The following is a 19,900-nucleotide window of genomic DNA, read 5'->3' as shown; positions in this document are numbered from 1 at the left end:
TTACTTTCCAGAATGCCTTCCCTGTGTCTGGTCAGCTGTATACAACACACCTCCTATCTCTCGATGCCCTGTTGACAGTGATTGACAGCACTGAGGCCCACTGCCAAGCCAAAGTCCTCAACAACCTTACCCAGCAAGAAAAGAAAGAGGCAGCCAGACCTGGCTGTGAGGCAGTAGATGGCACTCGAGAAGCCAACAATAGTGCGAGGCATTTCTTTCTTTGAGGATCCCAGGGTTCTATGTTTATCCCTTCTCTACTCACTGAATCCTTTCTCCTACCCGTATGTCACTTCTTCCAAAGTACTCCTGATTCTGTGTTTCCGAGGTTTGGTGATGTGAATCATAGACCAGGCTGGCACATTAGCAGAACTCATGGACTTCTCCCTTTCTCCTCTTCCATGCTTTAGCAATTTTTACAGAATTGTTATTTCTTTATGGGGAGAAAAGAGAATATAGATTAAAGAATATAGGACTTCTGTGCCTAAAAGCTCCAGGCCCTACCTTTTCCTACCCCCAGTGCCTGCCTCCACTCTAATCTTCTCTAACTTTTCCTTGAGATTTTGAGGTTGCAGAAGATCAGGGAAGGTGATTGGGTAATCTCTTTATTAAATTGTAGAATTTAATGCTTGGCTGACCTGGGATAGTGACTACTTATTTGGGCTTGGGTTTGTCCTGTCAGGGCTGGTGACCTATGTGGGAACATGCAGGTCTCCTTGGCCTGAAGCTCAATTCTCCTGCAGCTCTGCTTGGCTTCCTACACCATCAGTCTTCATTTACCTTCTTCTCTCTTACCAGCTGAGAGAGCAGCCAGCGATGGGAAGGCTATAGGCATGGCCCCAGACATCGCAGGCCTGTATGTGCCAGGTGGAGGGCGGCTGCCAGCAGAACATGGGAAACCAGGATGCAGTGATCTGGAGGAAGCTGGTGACTCTGGGGGTGGGTACTGGGTATCCATCATCCTAAGCCCCCTCAACTGGAAGGCCTGTTAGAGAACAGAGGGGAGGGGAGCAGAAATACCCTAGGGTAGTACCTGAATGAACACTGTCTGCTCACCATGCCTCAGACCCAGAGAGAGGAAAGAAAACACCTGGAGCCCTAGAAGATAGGACTTCTAAGGAAGTGGAAGACTGATGAGGACCAGAAATTTTCTGAGGCATCCTTTTTTTCACTAGAGAGTATATCAGCATCCTTCCAAAAGTCATTATCCTGGTAAAAGAGGTCTTACTGGTGTTTCCCTCTCTTCCTCCCATTCCTAGCTGACAAAAAGTTTACCCGGAAGCCACCTCGATTTTCCTGTCTCCTGCCAGATCCACGGGAGTTGATTGAAATTAAGAATAAAAAGAAGGTATATATAGATATCCCCAGAGCTCAGCCTCTACCCACTTCTGACTGGGTGTTCTCTATAGGGTTTCTGTCTCAGAGAATGAGGGAGAGTCTAAGCTCACTGAACAGCTTCCCAAGGCTAGTTTTTGAGCTTCTTGGGGCTTCAGCAACCCCCCAATCTCCTTTGAAGCCCTTTTCTTACTCCTGAGCCATGTAATCGGTATCTCCTATTGTGTGCTCCTGGTAAAATGCTGCCCTAGCTGAGAGTCAAGTGTTACTTGCGGTGACAAGAGCCCTGGGAGCTGGTATCCTGTGGGTCACCGAAGGTTATTGGTCGTCTCGAGCTCTGGGGTGGTGATTAGCAATAAAAGGGTATTGACATTTATTCTGGTGCTTTTTAGTAAAGTTCAAATAACTGTACTTTTTGGTTTTCTAACACAAATAAAACATTCTATTTAACCCTTTCTTCCTCATAAGGCCAGCCTAAATGACTTTGGTTTATGTGTGCCCTTGATTGCAGGGCTGTGACTAGACAGTCAAAAAGTTATCATCGCAGTTAGTTCACCTTGTCTTTCAAACCCCAGGGCCTTAAGAGCTAGGAAGTCAAAGAAAGAAGGGGAATCCAAGCTAGTCTGTAAACAGATACCAGGAATGGCTCAATACTGGAGAGAAAAGAAAACCTTCTCTAGTCTCTTCTATTTTTTTTCTCTGATTCTCAGGTTGGAGGAGAGTGCTATGCATCTTTAGCACTCAGAAAAGGAGTAAAAAGGAGCTCCTCAGCCACTTCTAGTTAAACATGGAGATTGGGGAAAGCTAGGGGCCAATATGGTTCAGCCTTAGTTCAGCACAGTCACTTAGTTCTGGAGTGACTTAGAACCATGTCCTAGGAGCCCATTAGGTGACCAGCTGTGGACTGTGATGGAGACCTGCCCTTGTCTGGTTTAGGGGCAGAGCAGCTTTTGACACCTCCTGTATGTCTTCTCTAGCTGCTGATCACTGGCACAGAGCAGTTCAACCAGAAACCAAAGAAGGGGATCCAGTTTCTGCAAGAGAAAGGTCTCCTCACCATCCCAATGGACAACACAGAGGTAGCCCAGTGGCTGCGAGAGAACCCTCGGCTAGACAAGAAAATGATTGGAGAGTTTGTGAGTGACCGCAAAAACATTGACCTGTTGGAGAGCTTTGTGAGGTGAGGAAACTGCAAGAAATCTGGGACATAGTTGATGATCAGCCTGGGGGGACAGACAGTTCAAAACAGTACCAGTCAGTTCCTGATGGTGACCCAGGTCATACACTGTTCCTCTTCCCAAGATTTATATCTGTTGGATCTGAAAGAGTCTCCAGCAAGAAAGCTTTGGGCACCATTTCATTCTACATAGAGAACATTGCAAAGGGGTGGAGTAGGGTTCCTGAGCACAGGGTAGGTTCTGGATTCCAGGGATGAGGTTTCTATGTAGGAGCACACTGATGTGAAGAGTACTAAGCTTAGGGGTTTTCAAATTCTGGTTCTGTGTTAGAGATGACCAGGAGATACCTCCCCTTTGCCAGAGCTCTCAGCCTCTTCTGTTCCAATAGGAGAAGCTTAGTGGGACTGTAGCTAATAGAGCACCCAACATTTGCAGCTTATACATCTTAAGCCTTTAGTCCTTCTTCCTTTCCCTGTAGCACCTTCAGCTTTCAGGGTCTGCGGCTGGACGAAGCTCTCCGTCTCTACCTGGAAGCCTTCCGCTTGCCCGGGGAAGCACCGGTCATCCAGAGGTTGCTGGAGGCATTCACAGAACATTGGAGGGTGAGTTTGAGTGGCAGGGGCTGAGCCCAGCATCCCAAATTAATTTGACTAAGGGTTTCTATGGCTTCAACTGAAGGACCCAGTTGCTGTCTCCTAAGAAGGCTGAGAGCAATGTCAGTGAGCTTTCCCATAGAGGGGCCAGCTTCCATCAAGGAGTTGGCAAGAGATGGGCCTCTTTCTGGCTGGTACCTTCTCTCTTTATCAGCATTGACCAGTGGGTTGGTAGTGAGGGTTTGATTGGCCAGAGAAGGGCATTGACATAGGTGGGGGTCTTTGATTTTTCAGAATTGTAATGGCTCCCCATTTGCCAATAGCGATGCCTGCTTTGCCCTGGCCTATGCTGTCATCATGCTTAATACTGACCAGCACAACCACAACGTTCGCAAACAGAATGCACCCATGACTCTAGAGGTAAGATTGGATCCCAGCCATGGCAGAGCAGTTCCAGCACAGCTTTGGAGGTAGCGCAGGAAGGACATGGGTTTTCCAGTGGGCACAATGGACAAGCTTCTGTCCAAGGGAGTCAGGGGGCGCTGGCCAATCCAGAAGAGGAACTGGGGTAGGGAAGTGGATTCTGTCACTTACTGTTTCCTAAAGTCCTATTTACCACAGACCCAGGAGTTCCCTGAGTGGGGCTTCAGCATTGACACGTGGGGGGTAAAGCTTATTGCCCTGTCTCTAGGAGTTTCGCAAAAATCTAAAAGGTGTGAATGGAGGCAAGGACTTTGAGCAAGACATTCTGGAGGACATGTACCATGCCATCAAGTGAGTACACGTAGAGAATGGTGTAGCATCTCTGTTAAGGAGAAGCACGCTACTTCCTTCTCCAGATTTTGGAGTCACATCAGACTGCAGTGACTCATATGCCCTGGATTTAGCATCGTAATTTATCTGGGCAGCCCCTTCTCCCCCAACTGATTTATTCCTTAAAGAAGCCTGAACAGTACTGGAACTTTAGTACTCTGAGCCAGGATCCAAACTGCCCCTGCTAAGTGGAATGTCATCGCCTCATTTTCCGAACACAGAGAAGCTAGGTTTTCCTGTCTAGCTTGCAAGATGCATTATGGGGCTAGTAGAGAACCCAATATGGGTACTAGAGGGTGAGGTTTAGGACACTTAGGTTTTTACTATAAATCAGAAAAGGTAGAATTGTTCATCCTCTCATACCCAGAAAGAATATGAGATCTTACTATAGAACTAAAGGCCCACTTAGAGGTGGGGCTTGGAGATTATGGAATGCTTCCTTTCTTTCTCCTTGGTGCCACTGGTGGGGAGGAAAGCAGACCACTGAGCTGCAGTTTTGATGACCTCTCATTGAAGGAAAGTGTCAGTAATGGGCAGAAAGCCCCTTGTCCTAGTTTGTAACCAGTCAGGTTCAGAGCAGTGCACCTACTCCTTTTGTTACCTCCTGACAGGAATGAGGAAATTGTGATGCCTGAGGAGCAGACAGGCCTGGTTCGGGAGAATTATGTATGGAATGTGCTGCTTCATCGAGGTGCCACCCCAGAAGGCATATTCCTACTTGTGCCTGCTGGCAGCTATGATCTTGACCTCTTCACCATGACCTGGGGCCCCACTATTGCTGCTCTTTCTTATGTCTTTGACAAAAGCCTTGAGGAGACAATCATCCAAAAAGCCATCTCAGGCTTCAGGTAGCCAGAGTTTGACTTTGGTCTTGATCTCCTTCCACCTCTCTGAGTTAACTTGATTGCCTCCATGCCTCTCTGACTCCTACTCTTATTTTCCTTAGAATGGGTTCCTCCTGAGTTTTTCAGGGAGGCTGAAGCTTGGGAAAGCTCAGTCTTAAACAGACTCAAGAGTAAAAAAAGAGTTTCTTCCTGGGACTGATTAGGGAAGAATCCCAAGCAAGCCTCCTTGGGGACTTGGAAGGGCTGCCTGGCCTTTCAGTGACTGTATCTGGTATGTGACGTTACAGGAAGTGCGCCATGATCTCCGCCCACTATGGCCTCAGTGATGTGTTTGACAATCTCATCATCTCTCTATGCAAATTCACAGCTCTCAGCAGTGAGGTGAGCAGGGACAGGAACTGTGTACTTGGAGTTCCAAAGGAAGACCTCTCTTTTAGCCATAGACCTACCCTTATCTGTGGAGCTGGTTTCCATCAGCATATTCTCTCACTACCCCTGGACTACAGTAGAGCTTAGCCATTTCTGTCTGACACACCCTAGGATGAGAATAGCATTACCTCATATAATGGGGATGAGAGAGGAGATGCAATAGTGGAGAAGGCCTTAGCCAGGGTAGCCCTTCCCACCAGTATTATGGGGGATTGAAGCAGAACTAGCAGAAGGACCCTCAGGAACCATAGGTAGAGGCCTAAGAGAATCTCCTTTCAGGACATTTGCCAGGCCCTAAGCCTCATCTCATCTTCCTTTCCAGTCCATTGAGAACCTGCCCACTGTGTTTGGAAGCAATCCTAAAGCCCACATTGCAGCCAAAACAGTATTCCATTTGGCCCATCGTCATGGTGACATCCTGCGGGAGGGCTGGAAGAATATCATGGAGGCCATGCTGCAGCTCTTCCGAGCCCAACTGCTGCCCAAGGCTATGGTGGAGGTAATTCTTGGTAGGAGACTAATCAATAATAACAAGGCAAGAGCTCCAAGATTATGTACTGTCTGCATATAGAACTGGTTGAGAGTAGCACTGGGCCTGATGCATGCTGAAACTTACCAGGAATGCCTCAAATGTAAGACCACATATCTTTGGCCATGGGGATAGCTGTAAAGGAAGGCTGGTAGAAATCGTTGGCAGTCATCAGTTGGAGGGGCCCAGTCAATAGTGTAGGGCAGAGGGCAACAGGAAGAAAGCCAGAAAACTTTGCATGGCAGAGCAGGAAATGCAGAGGGCATGTGGAAAGAAATTATTCTTGACCTGATTTTCCAGGTAGAAGATTTTGTGGATCCCAATGGCAAGATCTCTCTACAACGGGAAGAGACACCATCAAACCGGTGAGGGGAAATCAGAGGCTGGAGACCTTGCAGAGGGAGGATTAGAACTCTGGAGCTCACTAGAGCTTGTACTCTTTTTCTACAGAGGAGAGTCGACAGTGCTGAGCTTCGTGAGCTGGCTGACACTAAGTGGTACTGAGCAGTCTAGCGTGCGGGGCCCATCCACTGAGAACCAAGAGGCCAAGAGAATGGCCTTGGACTGTATCAAGGTAACTGCCCCTGCCTACCCCTGGTGAACAAGCCTGACCCTTCTCTACTAGATAGACACTGTCCTATGAACTGAAGAATAGGGTCATCTAGGGTTTGTGACCAGAGCTGACTCTTTCTGCCCTCTCTCCCTGGCTTCTTGGGAACGTTCTCTTCCCTCTAGTCCTTATCAATAACCCCACTCTTGTGCCCCCTCTAGCAATGTGACCCAGAAAAGATGATCACAGAAAGCAAATTCCTCCAGCTGGAGTCACTGCAGGAGCTCATGAAGGTACAGAGGGAAGAGGGAAGAAGGGTGAAAGGGCTGGCTGGGTCTGGCAGGGGAGACAGGGATAGTGGTGTATGCCTCAGTTTCTGTCAGTGGTGGGCCAGTGTCTGGCTTCTCCTCCATGCCTATTTTCCTGCTATTATTCTCCTCCAGGCTCTGGTCTCAGTGACACCAGATGAAGAGACCTATGATGAAGAGGATGCTGCTTTCTGCCTGGAGATGCTGCTGAGGATTGTGCTGGAGAACAGGTAGAAGGCAGTCTTGAGGCAGGCCTCATACTGGGCTTGTGCCAAAGGGATGGAAGCCTGGAGTAATCTTGCAGAGTGGGCTCTAGGGACAAGAAGCACATGAAGCTATAGGCAGTAGAGGAGAAGCTTGCTCATTATAGCTGCCTGCTTAGGGTATAATACCACTGAGCCCTGAAGGACCTAGCCTCAATCAGAAAAAGAGGCTTATTGCCCAGTGGCTCTTACAGCTGAGACTGTCCTCATCACTTATGTTTCTCAGGGACCGTGTGGGCTGTGTGTGGCAGACTGTTCGAGACCATCTATACCACCTCTGTGTCCAGGCGCAGGACTTCTGCTTCCTTGTGGAGCGGGCAGTGGTGGGGCTGCTGCGCCTAGCCATTCGGCTACTCCGGAGAGAAGAGATCAGTGGCCAGGTAAGCTGAGTGCAGCTGGGAGAGCAGGAAGATATACAAGGGACTAAAGCCACAGTATCAGTTATGGATATGGCCTGAGACAGAGACTTCATTTAGTGCCCCATAGCATGAGCCCAGTAACCTACCACAGGGCTGGGGGAGTCTAACAGGCACATTGGCAGTGAATCTGGAATGGCCTCAGGCATGAAGCTAGTACTCAACACCTTTGCTCAGTAGGGCTGGACGGCTGCTGCCTGTGGCAGTCCCAGCCCCATACGTGATTTCCCAGCTCTCATGCTTAGGACCCTCCTGAGATCTCTTCACCCAATTTATAAAAGACAAACAGCATAGAAATGAATTCAGGAAGGTCACAGGATATAAGATCAATACACAAAAATTAATCACATTTCTTTATACTAACAATGAACATATAGAAAATTAAACCATTTACAAGTGCTCCAAATGAAATCAAATACTTAGCTATACACCTAACAAAACATGTATAGGATCTGTATGCTGAAAATTACAAATGCTAATGAAAGATATCAAAGAAGACCCAAATAAATGAAGAGGCATACCATATGTGTGGATTGGAAGGCTCAACGTAGTGAAGACATCATTCCTCCCTTAATTGATCTGTAAGTTTAATGCAACTCCTATGAAAATCCCAGCAAGGTTTTTTGGTAGACATAGACAAGCTTATTCTAAGATGGAAAAGCACAGGCCCTAGAATAGCTGAACATTTTGAGAAAAAACGTGGGAGGGATCACTCCATCTGATATTAAGGCTTACTATACAGCTATAGTAATCAACACTGGTATTTTTGGAGGGACAGACACATGCATCGTGTAACAGGAGAAACCAGAAATAGGCCCACACAAAGATGCCTAACTAATTTTTTGACAAAGGTGCAAAAACAATTCAGTGGAGGAAGGATAATCCTTTTAATTGCTGGAACAATTGAAATCCATGGTGAGGGGGGCGGGGGACAAATGAACCTTGACCTAAGCCTCATACCTTATAGAAAAATTAACTCAAAATGAATCATAGGGCTTCCCTGGTGGCGCAGTGGTTGAGAATCCGCCTGCCGATGCAGGAGACACGGGTTCGTGCCCTGGTCCGGGAAGATCCCACATGCCGCGGAGCGACTGAGCCCGTGAGCCATGGCCGCTGAGCCTGTGCGTCCGGAGCCTGTGCTCCGCAACGGGAGAGGCCACAACAGTGAGAGGCCCGCATACCGAAAAAATTTAAAAAAAAAAATGAATCATAGAATTAAATGTAAAATGTAAAACCATGAAACCTTAGAAAGAAAAATAGGAGGATATCTTTGGGAGCTAGGCAAAAAGTTCTTAGACTTGACACCAAAAATACAACCCATAAAAGGAAAAACTGGTAGATTTCATCAATATTAAAAATTCTACTCTATGAGAGCCCTGCGAAAAGGAGGTAAAGACAAGGAGTGTATGTTTGCAAATCAAATATCTGAAAAAAGACTAATACCTAGAATATAAAAGAACTCAAAACAAAACAGTAAAAAAAAAAAAAGACCAATTAGAAAATGGGTGAAAGATACGAAGAAGATATACAGATGGCAGATAAGCACATGAAGAAGCTTAAGTGATGTTCATCATCAATATCCAACAGGGAAATGCAAATTAAAACCACAATGAGATACCACTACATACCTGTCAGAATGGCTAAAGTGAAAAACAGTGATAATACCCAATGCAGACAAGGATGTGGGTCACTCATAAATTGCTGGTAGGAATGTAAAATGATAGAGCAGTTTCTTATAAAACTAAACATGCAGTTACTAAACATGCAGTTACAACACAATCCAGCAGTTGCACTCTTGGGCACTTATCCCAGAGAAATGAAAGTTTACTTTTATAAAAACCTATACGTGAATGTTCACAGGATCTTTATTTGTAGTAGCCAAAAACTAGAATCAGCCCAGATGGTTTTCAATGTAAAGTGTAGTACATACATACCATGGAATACTATTCAGCAATTAAAAGCAACGAACTATTGATACATGAAGCAACTTGCATGACTGTCCACGGAATTATGCTAAGTGAAAAAAGCCAATCCCAAACGGTTATATACTATATCATTCCATTTATATGACAGTTTTGAATTGACGAGGTTTTAGAAGTTGTGGACAGATGGCTGGGGGCTAGGGATAGGGGCGAGAAAGAGGCAGGTGTGGTTATAAAAGGGCAACACAAGGGATCCTGTTGTGTTGGAACTATTCAGCATCTTGGCTAGTGGTGGATACACAAACCTACACAAGTGCTTAAATTGTGTAGAACTTAATACACATATGAGTACAAGTAAAACTGGGGAAATCTGAATAAGATTAGTGAATTGTATCAATGTCGGTATCCTGGTTATGATATTATGCTGTAGTTTTGCATAATATTACTGGTCTTTTTTTCAGTTTTTTAAAAATTAAACTTTTAAAATAGAGATAATTATAGATTCATATGCAGTCTATTTTATAATAAAGTATTGGATATCTCAGGTAATTTATTGAATACTGTACTGAAAGTGTCCAACAGAATGGTCGTCTGGGTACGGAATGGTTCTAAGTGCAACAGTTGTTTACCCTCATAATGGCATGGCTGACTGGGAGCTGTGGCTCCCTGCCACTGGCCAGCATGACAGGAGAGTATTGTGCTGCATATCAGTAGCCCTGGAAAAAATCAAAACTCTAAGTATGGTTTCTACAGAATGTGTATCAGTTTTATACCATTGTGAAGTCAAAAAAATCTAAGTTGAATTATCATAAGTTGGGGGCTGTCTGTACACTTTACCCCAATGGTAGCATTGTGAAAAACTATAGTGTAGTATCATAACCAAGATACTGACATTGATACAATTCACTAATCTTATTCAGATTTCCCCAGTTTTACTTGTATTCATACGTGTATTAAGTTCTACACAATTTAAGCACTTGCGTAGGTTTGTGTATCCACCACTAGCCAAGATGCTGAATAGTTCCAACACCACAGGATCCCTCGTGTTGCCCTTTTATAACCACACCTGCCTCTTTCTTGCCCCCATTCCTAGCCCTTGGCCATCTGTCCACAGAGTACCCTAAATTGGGTCTTAGCCAAAACTATCCTCACTAGCCTAGGGAGGCTGGTGGGGAAGGAGGCTAGACAAGATGCGTGTGCCCACTTTCCACTTCCTGCTCCCGTCTCCTGTCCCAGGTACTGCTCTCCCTGCGCATCTTGCTACTAATGAAGCCCAGCGTGTTGTCCCGAGTCAGTCACCAGGTAGCCTATGGGCTCCATGAACTCCTTAAGACTAATGCAGCCAACATCCACTCAAGTGATGACTGGGCCACCCTCTTCACGCTGCTGGAGTGCATTGGCTCAGGTGTAAAGCCTCCAGCTGCCCTGCAGGCCACAGCCAGGGCCGATGCACCTGATGCTGGTAAGCCCTTTCCCAGAGAGACCCACACTGGCAGATAAACAATTATGGCCCCAGTGGTTGAGACAGGAAAACAAAACGCAGGTTGTTGTGTTCAGCAGATTAAATACCCCTGGCTTCTGCCATCTGCTTCCAGAGCTTCCTGTGCCTAACGGGCCTCTCCCCATTACCCACAGATTAAACAGCATAAAGGCAGGTAGGCAATGGAGAAGGCTATGAAGCCAGGCTTCCTACTGTCCTGAGGACTGTTTTCTCAGAAACTCTGTCCTCACTGCCACCTCCCTCCCCAACAGCTGCTACTAGATGCCATCAGGAGCCCAAATTAGCCTGCTGCCCCATTTGGTCAAGAGAGAAGCTCTCCAGGCCATCCTTCAGCCCTCTGGTGACAGGGCTGAAACTAATCCAGACCAAGAGAAAAGAGGCCAGGCTTCAGCACCTTTCTTCTGAGAGCTGAAACTATCCCTCATCCCAGCTTCCCCATCCCCACCCTGACTCTGCCCCTCTCCCTGCTGGCTCAGGGGCCCAATCAGATAGTGAACTCCCATCCTACCATCAAAATGATGTGAGCCTGGACCGAGGGTACACTTCTGACTCGGAGGTCTACACTGACCATGGCAGGCCTGGAAAGATTCACCGATCAGCCACAGATGCTGATGTGGTCAACAGCGGTTGGTTAGTGGTGAGTGAGCATACGGGCAGCGGGTGAGTCTTCCCCTCTCGGCCTGTGGGAAAGATTCCTGGCCCTCTGAGAGGGCAGCTAGGGGAAGATCAGGGTCAAGCCTGGATTCTCAGCTCCTCTGTACTTTACAGGTGGGGAAGGATGACATCGATAACTCCAAGCCAGGGCCTGAGACCAGCTGGCCAGGTCCTTCACCCCTGGTTAATCAGTACAGCCTAACAGTGGGGCTGGACCTCGGGCCACATGACACCAAGTCCCTGCTCAAGTGTGTGGAGTCCCTGTCCTTCATCGTGCGTGACGCTGCCCACATCACGCCTGACAACTTTGAACTCTGTGTCAAGACTCTCCGCATTTTTGTGGAGGCCAGTCTGAATGGCGGTGGGTCACCTGATGAAGGGGCAGTTGGGGAGTAGCCATGTGAATTACGGGGGAAAGGGAGGAGCAGGCCATCTGTACCCATGGATATGGAAATGTGACCTGGGTCTGGCCCTGCTCAGGGTGCAAGTCCCAGGAGAAACGTGGCAAGAGTCACAAGTATGACAGCAAAGGGAACCGCTTCAAGAAGAAATCCAAGGAAGGCTCAGTGCTTCGGCGGCCTCGAACCTCCAGCCAACATGCCACTCGGGGCGGGCATAGTGATGATGATGAGGACGAAGGTGTGCCTGCCAGCTACCATACGGTGTCTTTACAGGTCAGTCAGGACGTAAGTATGGCACCCTTTACTTCCTCTCCTCTCCTGGTACCTGACATTGGGAGTCTTGGTGGGGCCAGGGATAGCCAGGGTGGAAAGGAAGGGCCTGTGTCACAGCCAGGGCCTCAGCCAGCATCCCCACAGGGCCCCCCTGTCCAGGACCGCCTGTAAGTCTTTGTTTGCTTCATTTTTAAATTATAGTTTGTTTTTGAAATAAGTAATTCAAATGCACATAGCAGAGCATTCAAAAGGTAGAAAAGGGTAAGCAGATAAAAGTCCCATTCATTTCCTGTCCCCAGCTGCTAAGTTCCCCTTACCAGAGGCAACCACTGCCTTCAGTTTCTTGTTTATCCTTCCAGAGTTATTCTGTTATCTATTCAGGACATATAAAATTTATTTTATGAGCAGACTTTACATCACTAAATAAATGGAGAATTAATTGCTTTAAATAGAATAACCTTAGAAAAATTATGAAAACAAAAATTTTTTTTATCTGGCCAGACACTTGCCTATCAAAGCCTCTGAGCCTGAGATTTGCTGTTTTTAAAATGAGATTAACAAGATGAGGCTTTATCTATCATCAGAAAGTGTGAAAAAGAAGTGAAAAAGTACCTTTCTCACTGTGTAATTGTGTTATTAAATACTTAGTCTACACACCTCCTCAAGTCCCCGCTACTAGGAGTAATACCCATCTTTGGGAAACACTGGTCAGGACTAGGACAACCAGCTCATCAAGTTGAGGAGAAGGGAGTGGTGAAAGGGGTGGAGTATGGTGTGATCAGTACTAGGGACTCCCTTGAGGACTCAGTCAGGGACAGTGGGAGTGGGCTGGTGAGGAGGGGATCCACTAGACCTAACCCCATTCATGTCCTGCCCCTCCTGTGACCCCAGTTGCTAGACCTGATGCACACCCTACACACAAGGGCAGCCTCTATCTACAGCTCATGGGCGGAGGAGCAGCGTCACCTGGACACAGGAGGCCGGAAGATTGAAGCAGATTCACGCACCCTCTGGGCCCACTGCTGGTGCCCTTTACTTCAGGGTAAACCTCAGGGGAGCAGGCAGGGCAGGGGCAGAGGTGGAGCTGGCGCTTGGGAAGTACCAGGATCAGGATGCCTAAAGGATCCTGAGCCTGTTCTATTCTCAGGCATTGCCTGCCTATGCTGTGATGCCCGGCGCCAGGTACGGATGCAGGCACTGACCTATCTGCAGCGAGCACTACTGGTACATGATCTGCAAAAGTTAGATGCCCTGGAATGGGAGTCCTGTTTTAACAAGGTAGGACTTCCCTCTGGTCTTAAGGTAAAGTGCAAATCCTAAAGACAAGGAGAGCCAAGTAGCTTGAAGAGCCCCTGATGTCAATCCTCAGCCTGTATCAGACCTTGCCTCCTGCTCTGTACCCATCCACCGCAGCCCAGGGTCAAGTGGACAAGGCTTCCACCTGACCCTGCTAGGGAGATGTTGGCTTCTTACCCACCAGGTGCTGTTTCCTCTACTGACCAAGCTCTTGGAAAACATCAGCCCTGCAGATGTGGGCGGGATGGAGGAGACCCGGATGAGGGCTTCCACCCTGCTCTCTAAGGTACTGCTCACCACCCTACACCCACCCACTCTCCCCACACCTGCCTCTTCACAAGCAGGAAAGCCAAGGCTGCTGGGAGGACCTAGAGATGTAATGTAGGTGCTTAGGACCCCCAGCTATGGAGACTCAGCAGGACCCAGGGACTTGGGAGGATTTTGGAATTCAGAGGAGTCTCTGATCCAGGATTCCCACACAAGATAGGGCAGGCTTGCCTCCCACCCTTGGAGGGGGTGCAGAAGGCTCCTACCCTACTCTTGGCTGAAAGGGGCTGGGGGGCCATAGGTCTTCCTGCAGCACCTGTCTCCACTGCTATCGCTCTCTACCTTTGCGGCCCTTTGGCTGACCATCCTGGATTTCATGGACAAGTACATGCACGCAGGCTCCAGTGACTTACTGGTACGTTCTGCCTCAGCCCAACTCCAGCTGCCTACTTCCTCTCCCATCTTGTAGGAAGACTTGCTGTTTCCCCCTTGGTGGCTGCCTTCCCCTTACCATATCCCCCCATGCCCTCTTTCCCATTCTCATGGCCCCACTGCCACCTGTAGTCAGAGGCCATCCCTGAGTCTCTGAAGAACATGCTCCTGGTGATGGACACAGCAGAGATTTTCCACAGTGCGGATGCCCGAGGAGGCAACCCCTCAGCCCTCTGGGAGATCACCTGGGAGCGCATTGACTGTTTCCTGCCCCACCTACGAGATGAGCTCTTCAAGCAGACTGTCATCCAGGGTAGGGGGCTCCAACCAACTTCATCAAAGAGAGTCTGGAGCTAATAATTAGTTCTCTATGCTTGGGGTGGGTGGGAAGTCTAGTGGGTAGCCAGGACTCTACTTGAAAGAAAGCACCGAGAGCCACCATCTGGATTCTCTACCCTCCCCAGACCCTGTGCCCATGGAGCCTCATGCCCCAAAACCTCTGGCCTCAGCCCACCTGACTCCTGCTGCTGGTGACACCAGGACACCTGGCCATCCACCTCCCCCAGAGATGCCCTCTGAGCTGGGGACCTGTGGTGAGTCCCTCTGAGCGAGTTTGCTGGATGTCAAACAGGAAGTCAAGGAGGCCCGGGGTACCTTGAGATTGCTGCTGAGCATGGGCTGTGAGCCGGGAGAAGGAAAGAACCAGAAGATCCTGTTCACCTGCTCTTCTTATGGGAAATGGCAGGGCCAGGTCAGCTATGATGAGCTAGCTGGGATTTTCAGGCTTCAGAGAAGGAGGCTGGATCAGGGACTTAGAATGAATATGCAGAGGTTGCCCTTCAGGAATTCTAATAAAGACCAGACCAAAAATTAACCTACTGGAGGTACAGCAAAGGAGATAAAGGGTAGATATAAGGTAGCTGGACACTGGAATAAGTTTTGAGCAGAGACTCTCAACTATGTAGACTGGGAGGAGTCATTTTGCTTACACTAGTTACAGGAGTGGGAGGAGCAGAAGTTTGGTAAACTAGCTGCAGAATGTGAGGGAGTCTGACTGCAGCCACCTTGCTTTCCCTCTAGACTTTGAGAAGCCTGAGGGTCCCCGACCTGCCAACAGCAGCTCCTCTGGATCACCAGTGGCATCCAGCCCCAGCAGACTGAGCCCTACCCCAGATGGGCCTCCACCCCTGGCTCAGCCCCCACTGATCCTGCAGCCCTTGGCCTCCCCACTGCAGGTGGGCGTGCCCCCCATGACTCTGCCTATCATACTCAACCCCGCACTCATCGAGGCCACCTCACCTGTGCCCCTCCTGGCCACACCCCGCCCCACAGACCCCCTGCCTACCTCTGAGGTCAACTAAGGCAGGGCCCTCAGCGATCAGGACCAGTACTTCCTACCAGGCTGTCCCTGGCCCACCTCTCAGCTGTCCCAGGGGCTGCAAATTCTTCAGTCCCAGCCCAAGCTGCTATCAGTGCTACTTGGATGGGGACCTGAAAAAGAACTTTTATAGCCCCTCCTGGGACCCACAGTCAGTGTGTGGGACCTTCCTCCTCTGCTCTCCATTCCTGGGAGTCCAACCTGAGAGCACACTCAGGTATCACCTGCAGCCTGGCAGCTCGGGGAGGCATCACTGTACCAACCCTGCAGTGCCCGCCCTTGTGCTTCTCCTGCCCGTGGTCAGGCATCAAGAGCCAAGCCAACCACTCTGCACTTTGTTTCCCTCTCCCAACCCCACTCCCATCAGCCCTGGGCCACCTCCTCTAGTTCTTCCTCTTTTATTAGTTGGTCAGTTCGGAGAGTTGATTGGCACCATGGAGGTTGGGCAGGTGGGGCTAGACAGAGGGACTGCCCACAGGAGCATGTACATATGGAAAAACAGGACGACAATGGATTTTTTATGATGTAATAAATGTCTTAGTACCAACATCATTGCCTTTCCCTCTGGTTTCCTTCTTGAGCTTGTGGGTACCATGTTTTGGGATACCCAGGCCATCACATGAACAGAAATGAGACCGAGCCTACCAACAGTCTGGTCCACGTGGCCCCTGCTCACCAGCCAGCCAGACACCAGGACGCAGTCAGGATTCCTTCACTGGTGCTGCCCCACCATCACCATCACAGCAGTGCCCCCTTAGCACCAGGGATGCGCTAGGGGGTTGGCAGTTGTCCTCTTCCCTAACTGCTCCATCGGAGATAACCGTGACAGCCTAGGCTGGGGTCAAAGGGAAGGTGAACCAGAGCTGAGCTGTAGCTATTCAGAAATCTTCCCTCAGATGTGCCTTATCGTCCCAGGAGCACAGAGGAGCCCATGGGGCTTAGGGGATGGGAGGCTATCTTGCCCATAGCTGTGATCATGTGTTTCTGGACACAGGGCATTCATTCATTTTGGCTCAGAACTGAGGAGGGAAAATTTCTTCCCATCCCATAGCCTCCATCTACCCCAGTCACTGCAGCATGATTGGAAGACCCCTCCCCTTCTTTCCCTTTTCGTCAGGGTAAGACAAGTGGGAGTGTGTATGGGGCAGGCATTGTGGCCCCTACAGGGGTGATGCAGAATACTATTAAGCTTTCCCAAGTGAAGCATCTCCATCATCTTGGCATCCTCCTTCACCATGGTCTCTTCCCCCAGGGGAAGGGAGGGCAGAGTGTGGTACCTGCTGAACTACCAGCTGGCTTCCCTCATGGAGAGTTAGGGGCACTCACCTCTTCATTGGGCCCAGGTGTCTATGTAATTGTTCAGCACCTTGGGCTTCCCTTTGCTTAGCACAACCACGTGGATGTTGCTGGGTCTGGATGTCTTTAAGTACCTCCCTCGGGTGCTTTGGAAATGGAAACAGCCTGATGTGGAACAATACTGCCATGAGTCCTGCAGCTCTTACACTAGTTTCTCCCTCTTCCCTTCCTTCTGCAAGTAGTCCAGACCATGCCTGCTTTCCACACTAACTAGAAGCTTTGCCCCTGGGAAAATTAGGAGTAAGACTGCACGCCTCCTTTGCACATTTCTGTATTCGTGCAGAAAAGCCCGGAACTACAGTCAGGTTAACACTAGGGCTGTTGGCTTCAGCTATAACATCTCTGTTCTCCCTTCTGAGCCCCACAGCTCTGCCTTCAGAAGCTTCTATTTCCCTATGGGGGAAACAACATTGACTACTGTATAGAAATCTGAAGGCCATCCTATGAACAAAGGAATATGAAAAGTCTGTATCCCTCGGTCTGCAAATATTAGGAAAGAAGCTGGAGTAATTGCATACTGAACCGTTCCCCGCTGGCAAGCAAAGAAAAACATTTGTCGGAAGTCTCATTCTGTTATAGAAAGATCAACTGACACATACGTGACTTGTGTTGTTGACAGTGTTGTCTCTGTCAGGCAAGGGAAACTACAAGAAGAACTAATATTCCGGCCTTAATTCTGACCAACAAAGAATGGCTGATGATGTGGAAGTGACAAAACTTGTGGGAAAGTAATAGAATAATCTGAAGGGAAATGCTGGTCTTAATGATGTCTCCTATAAAAACTCTAGGATAGCAGGTTTCAAAAAGTCCAGAGGAAAGCTAGAGGCTTTTTTTTTTTTTTTTTTTTTTTTTTTTTTTTGCGGTACACGGACCTCTCACTGTTGTGGCCTCTCCCATTGCGGAGCACAGGCTCCGGACGTGCAGGCTCAGCGGCCATGGCTCACGGGCCCAGCCACTCCGCGGAATGTGGGATCTTCCTGTACCGGCAGGCGGACTCTCAACCACTGCGCCACCAGGGAAGCCCAAAAGCTAGAAACTTTTAAGACCCTACAATGGAGAAGTGACATTGTTGGAACAGCAGTATATGTCAATATTAAGTGCACTGCTTACCCAACCTTGTAGAGGTATTTACTCCTCTTACAGATGAGGCAGCAGGTTCAGAGAGGCCAAATTCCTGGGAAGTTAGGGAGCTGGGATTCAAACGCAGGCCTGTCTCACTCTAAACCCCATGGTCTTTCCTATGACATTTCCTCAGCTCAAAAGTAGTAGTGGTAGGGCACAGTGGTTAAGAATCCACCTTCCAGGGCTTCCCTGGTGGCGCAGTGGTTGAGAGTCTGCCTGCCGATGCAGGGGACACGGGTTCGTGCCCCAGTCCGGGAAGATCCCACATGCCGCAGAGCGGCTGGGCCCGTGAGCCATGGCCGCTGAGCCTGTGCGTCCGGAGCCTGCGCTCCACAACAGTGAGAGGCCCGCGTACTACCAAAAAAAAAAAAAAAAAAAAAAAAAAGAATCCACCTTCCAGTGCAGGGGACACAGGTCCGAGCCCTGGTCCTGGAAGATCCCACATGCTGCAGAGCAACTAAGCCCGCGAGCCACAACTACTGAGCCCGAGCCACAATTACAGAGGCTGTGTGCTACAACTGTTGAGCCCATGCGCCACAACTACTGAAGCCCGTGCATGTAGAGCCCGTGCTCCTCAAGAAGAGAAGCCACCGCAATGATAAGCCAGTGCACAACAACGAAGAGTAGCCCCTACTCGCTGCAACTAGAGAAAGCCCGCGCGCAGCAGCGAAGACCCAAAGCTGCCAAAAAAAAAAAAAAGAATGCCCCAGGGCTCAGTGCTTGTCAACTTCCTTTCTCCACATTCAATCGTGGGGTGATGTCCACTGTCGAAACTTTAAATACCATCCATCACTCTGACTTTATGTACAACTACCCCTCCTCTCTTCTAGGTTCTTATACCAATGCCCACACCCCACCACCTATATCCCACACCCAATCCCTCAGCAAGTCTTGTTGCTTCTGTCTTTCAAATCTATCTAGAATGTGACTACTTCTCCCATCCTTACCCACTACTACCGAAGTCTAAGCCACCATCTATTGGACTACTGGTCTCCCTCCTTCATTCTAGTCCCATACTCTCTACCCTTTACTCTCCACACAGCAGTGAAATGGATACTTTTAACGCATGTCATATCATTTTCACTCCACTGCCCAAAACCCTCAAATGTATTTCCATCTCATTCAGCATAAAATCCAAAGTTCTTACTTTTTCTCACCTCTTGCTGGTCCTCAAATATACCAAACGCATTTGTATCAGAACTTTACACTACTGGTGCCTCCACCTGGAATGCTCTTCCCTCAGATATCCACATAACTCACCCCCTCACTTTTTTCAAGTCACTGTTCAGATGTTACCTCATCACAGAAGACTTCCCTGCTACACAGAAAACACTTGTCACTCTCTATACTCTTGCTACTTTATTTTTCTCTGTAGCACTTATCACCAATTGACATATTATACAACCATTTGATTTTTGTCTTCAAACACGGACACTGATTTCTAGAATAGGCCCTCCCTATTTATTGGTGAATGAATGGAGTGAATTTATGGTGCCTGTCTTCTGGGCCAGCAGTAGTGCTAGGCCTGCGTACAGAAACAGAGATAATCATTAGGTTGGAAATTAGTGAAACAAACAATGAAGAGGTTTCTTAAGTCCAGATAGATGACGCTATAGCAACTAACAATAAACTTTGAGTCAGTTAAAATCTCCAGGCCAACACTGGGAATTGTTGGAGCTGACTGATGAGTACATGGGGATTCATTATACTATTTTCTCCACTATATATGTTTGAAACTTTCTATGATAAAGGTTTTTCTTTTTTTAAATCTTCAGATAAACTACAGCTTCCCTGGTGGCGCAGTGGTTAAGAATCCACCTGCCAGTGCAGGGGACATGGGTTCAAGCCCTGGTCCGGGAAGATCCCACATGCCACGGAGCAACTAAGCCCGTGCACCACAACTACTGAAGCCTGTGCACCAGAGCCCATGCTCCACAAGAGAAGCCACTGAAATGAGAAGCCTGCACACTGCAACGAAGAGTAGCCCCTGCTCGCTGCAACTAGAGAAAGCCTGCGTGCAGCAACAAAGACCCAATGCAGCC

General features: G+C 48.5%; 1 protein-coding gene across 28 annotated transcripts in view; it reads left to right on the top strand.

Moving 5' to 3' along the window:
* GBF1 (golgi brefeldin A resistant guanine nucleotide exchange factor 1) overlaps window positions 1–19,900 on the top strand; it is a 127,870-nt gene extending 107,970 nt beyond the window's left edge. For 12 of the 28 annotated variants that reach the window (XM_059054066.2, XM_059054065.2, XM_059054064.2 and 9 more), the window contains 26 exons: window positions 12–201; window positions 796–936; window positions 1,257–1,345; window positions 2,310–2,512; window positions 2,989–3,112; window positions 3,398–3,523; window positions 3,795–3,877; window positions 4,528–4,764; window positions 5,049–5,142; window positions 5,513–5,689; window positions 6,020–6,084; window positions 6,170–6,293; window positions 6,491–6,562; window positions 6,713–6,807; window positions 7,067–7,220; window positions 10,415–10,640; window positions 11,156–11,316; window positions 11,448–11,694; window positions 11,814–12,019; window positions 12,899–13,049; window positions 13,155–13,285; window positions 13,488–13,589; window positions 13,872–13,985; window positions 14,135–14,315; window positions 14,467–14,595; window positions 15,083–15,929. In XM_059054066.2, coding sequence (XP_058910049.1) covers window positions 12–201; window positions 796–936; window positions 1,257–1,345; window positions 2,310–2,512; window positions 2,989–3,112; window positions 3,398–3,523; window positions 3,795–3,877; window positions 4,528–4,764; window positions 5,049–5,142; window positions 5,513–5,689; window positions 6,020–6,084; window positions 6,170–6,293; window positions 6,491–6,562; window positions 6,713–6,807; window positions 7,067–7,220; window positions 10,415–10,640; window positions 11,156–11,316; window positions 11,448–11,694; window positions 11,814–12,019; window positions 12,899–13,049; window positions 13,155–13,285; window positions 13,488–13,589; window positions 13,872–13,985; window positions 14,135–14,315; window positions 14,467–14,595; window positions 15,083–15,363 — 3,903 coding nt within the window. In that variant the 3' untranslated portion in view covers window positions 15,364–15,929. Of the gene's footprint in view, window positions 1–11; window positions 202–795; window positions 937–1,256; window positions 1,346–2,309; window positions 2,513–2,988; window positions 3,113–3,397; window positions 3,524–3,794; window positions 3,878–4,527; window positions 4,765–5,048; window positions 5,143–5,512; window positions 5,690–6,019; window positions 6,085–6,169; window positions 6,294–6,490; window positions 6,563–6,712; window positions 6,808–7,066; window positions 7,221–10,414; window positions 10,641–11,155; window positions 11,317–11,447; window positions 11,695–11,813; window positions 12,020–12,898; window positions 13,050–13,154; window positions 13,286–13,487; window positions 13,590–13,871; window positions 13,986–14,134; window positions 14,316–14,466; window positions 14,596–15,082; window positions 15,930–19,633 lie in introns of those variants that run through there. The other 16 variants (XM_059054068.2, XM_059054067.2, XM_067024809.1 and 13 more) reach the window with 5 other exon arrangements.

This window comes from Kogia breviceps, chromosome 2 (genome assembly GCF_026419965.1).
Source record: "Kogia breviceps isolate mKogBre1 chromosome 2, mKogBre1 haplotype 1, whole genome shotgun sequence".
Classification (NCBI taxonomy): domain Eukaryota; kingdom Metazoa; phylum Chordata; class Mammalia; order Artiodactyla; family Physeteridae; genus Kogia; species Kogia breviceps.
This window is presented reverse-complemented; position numbering and strand designations above follow the sequence as displayed.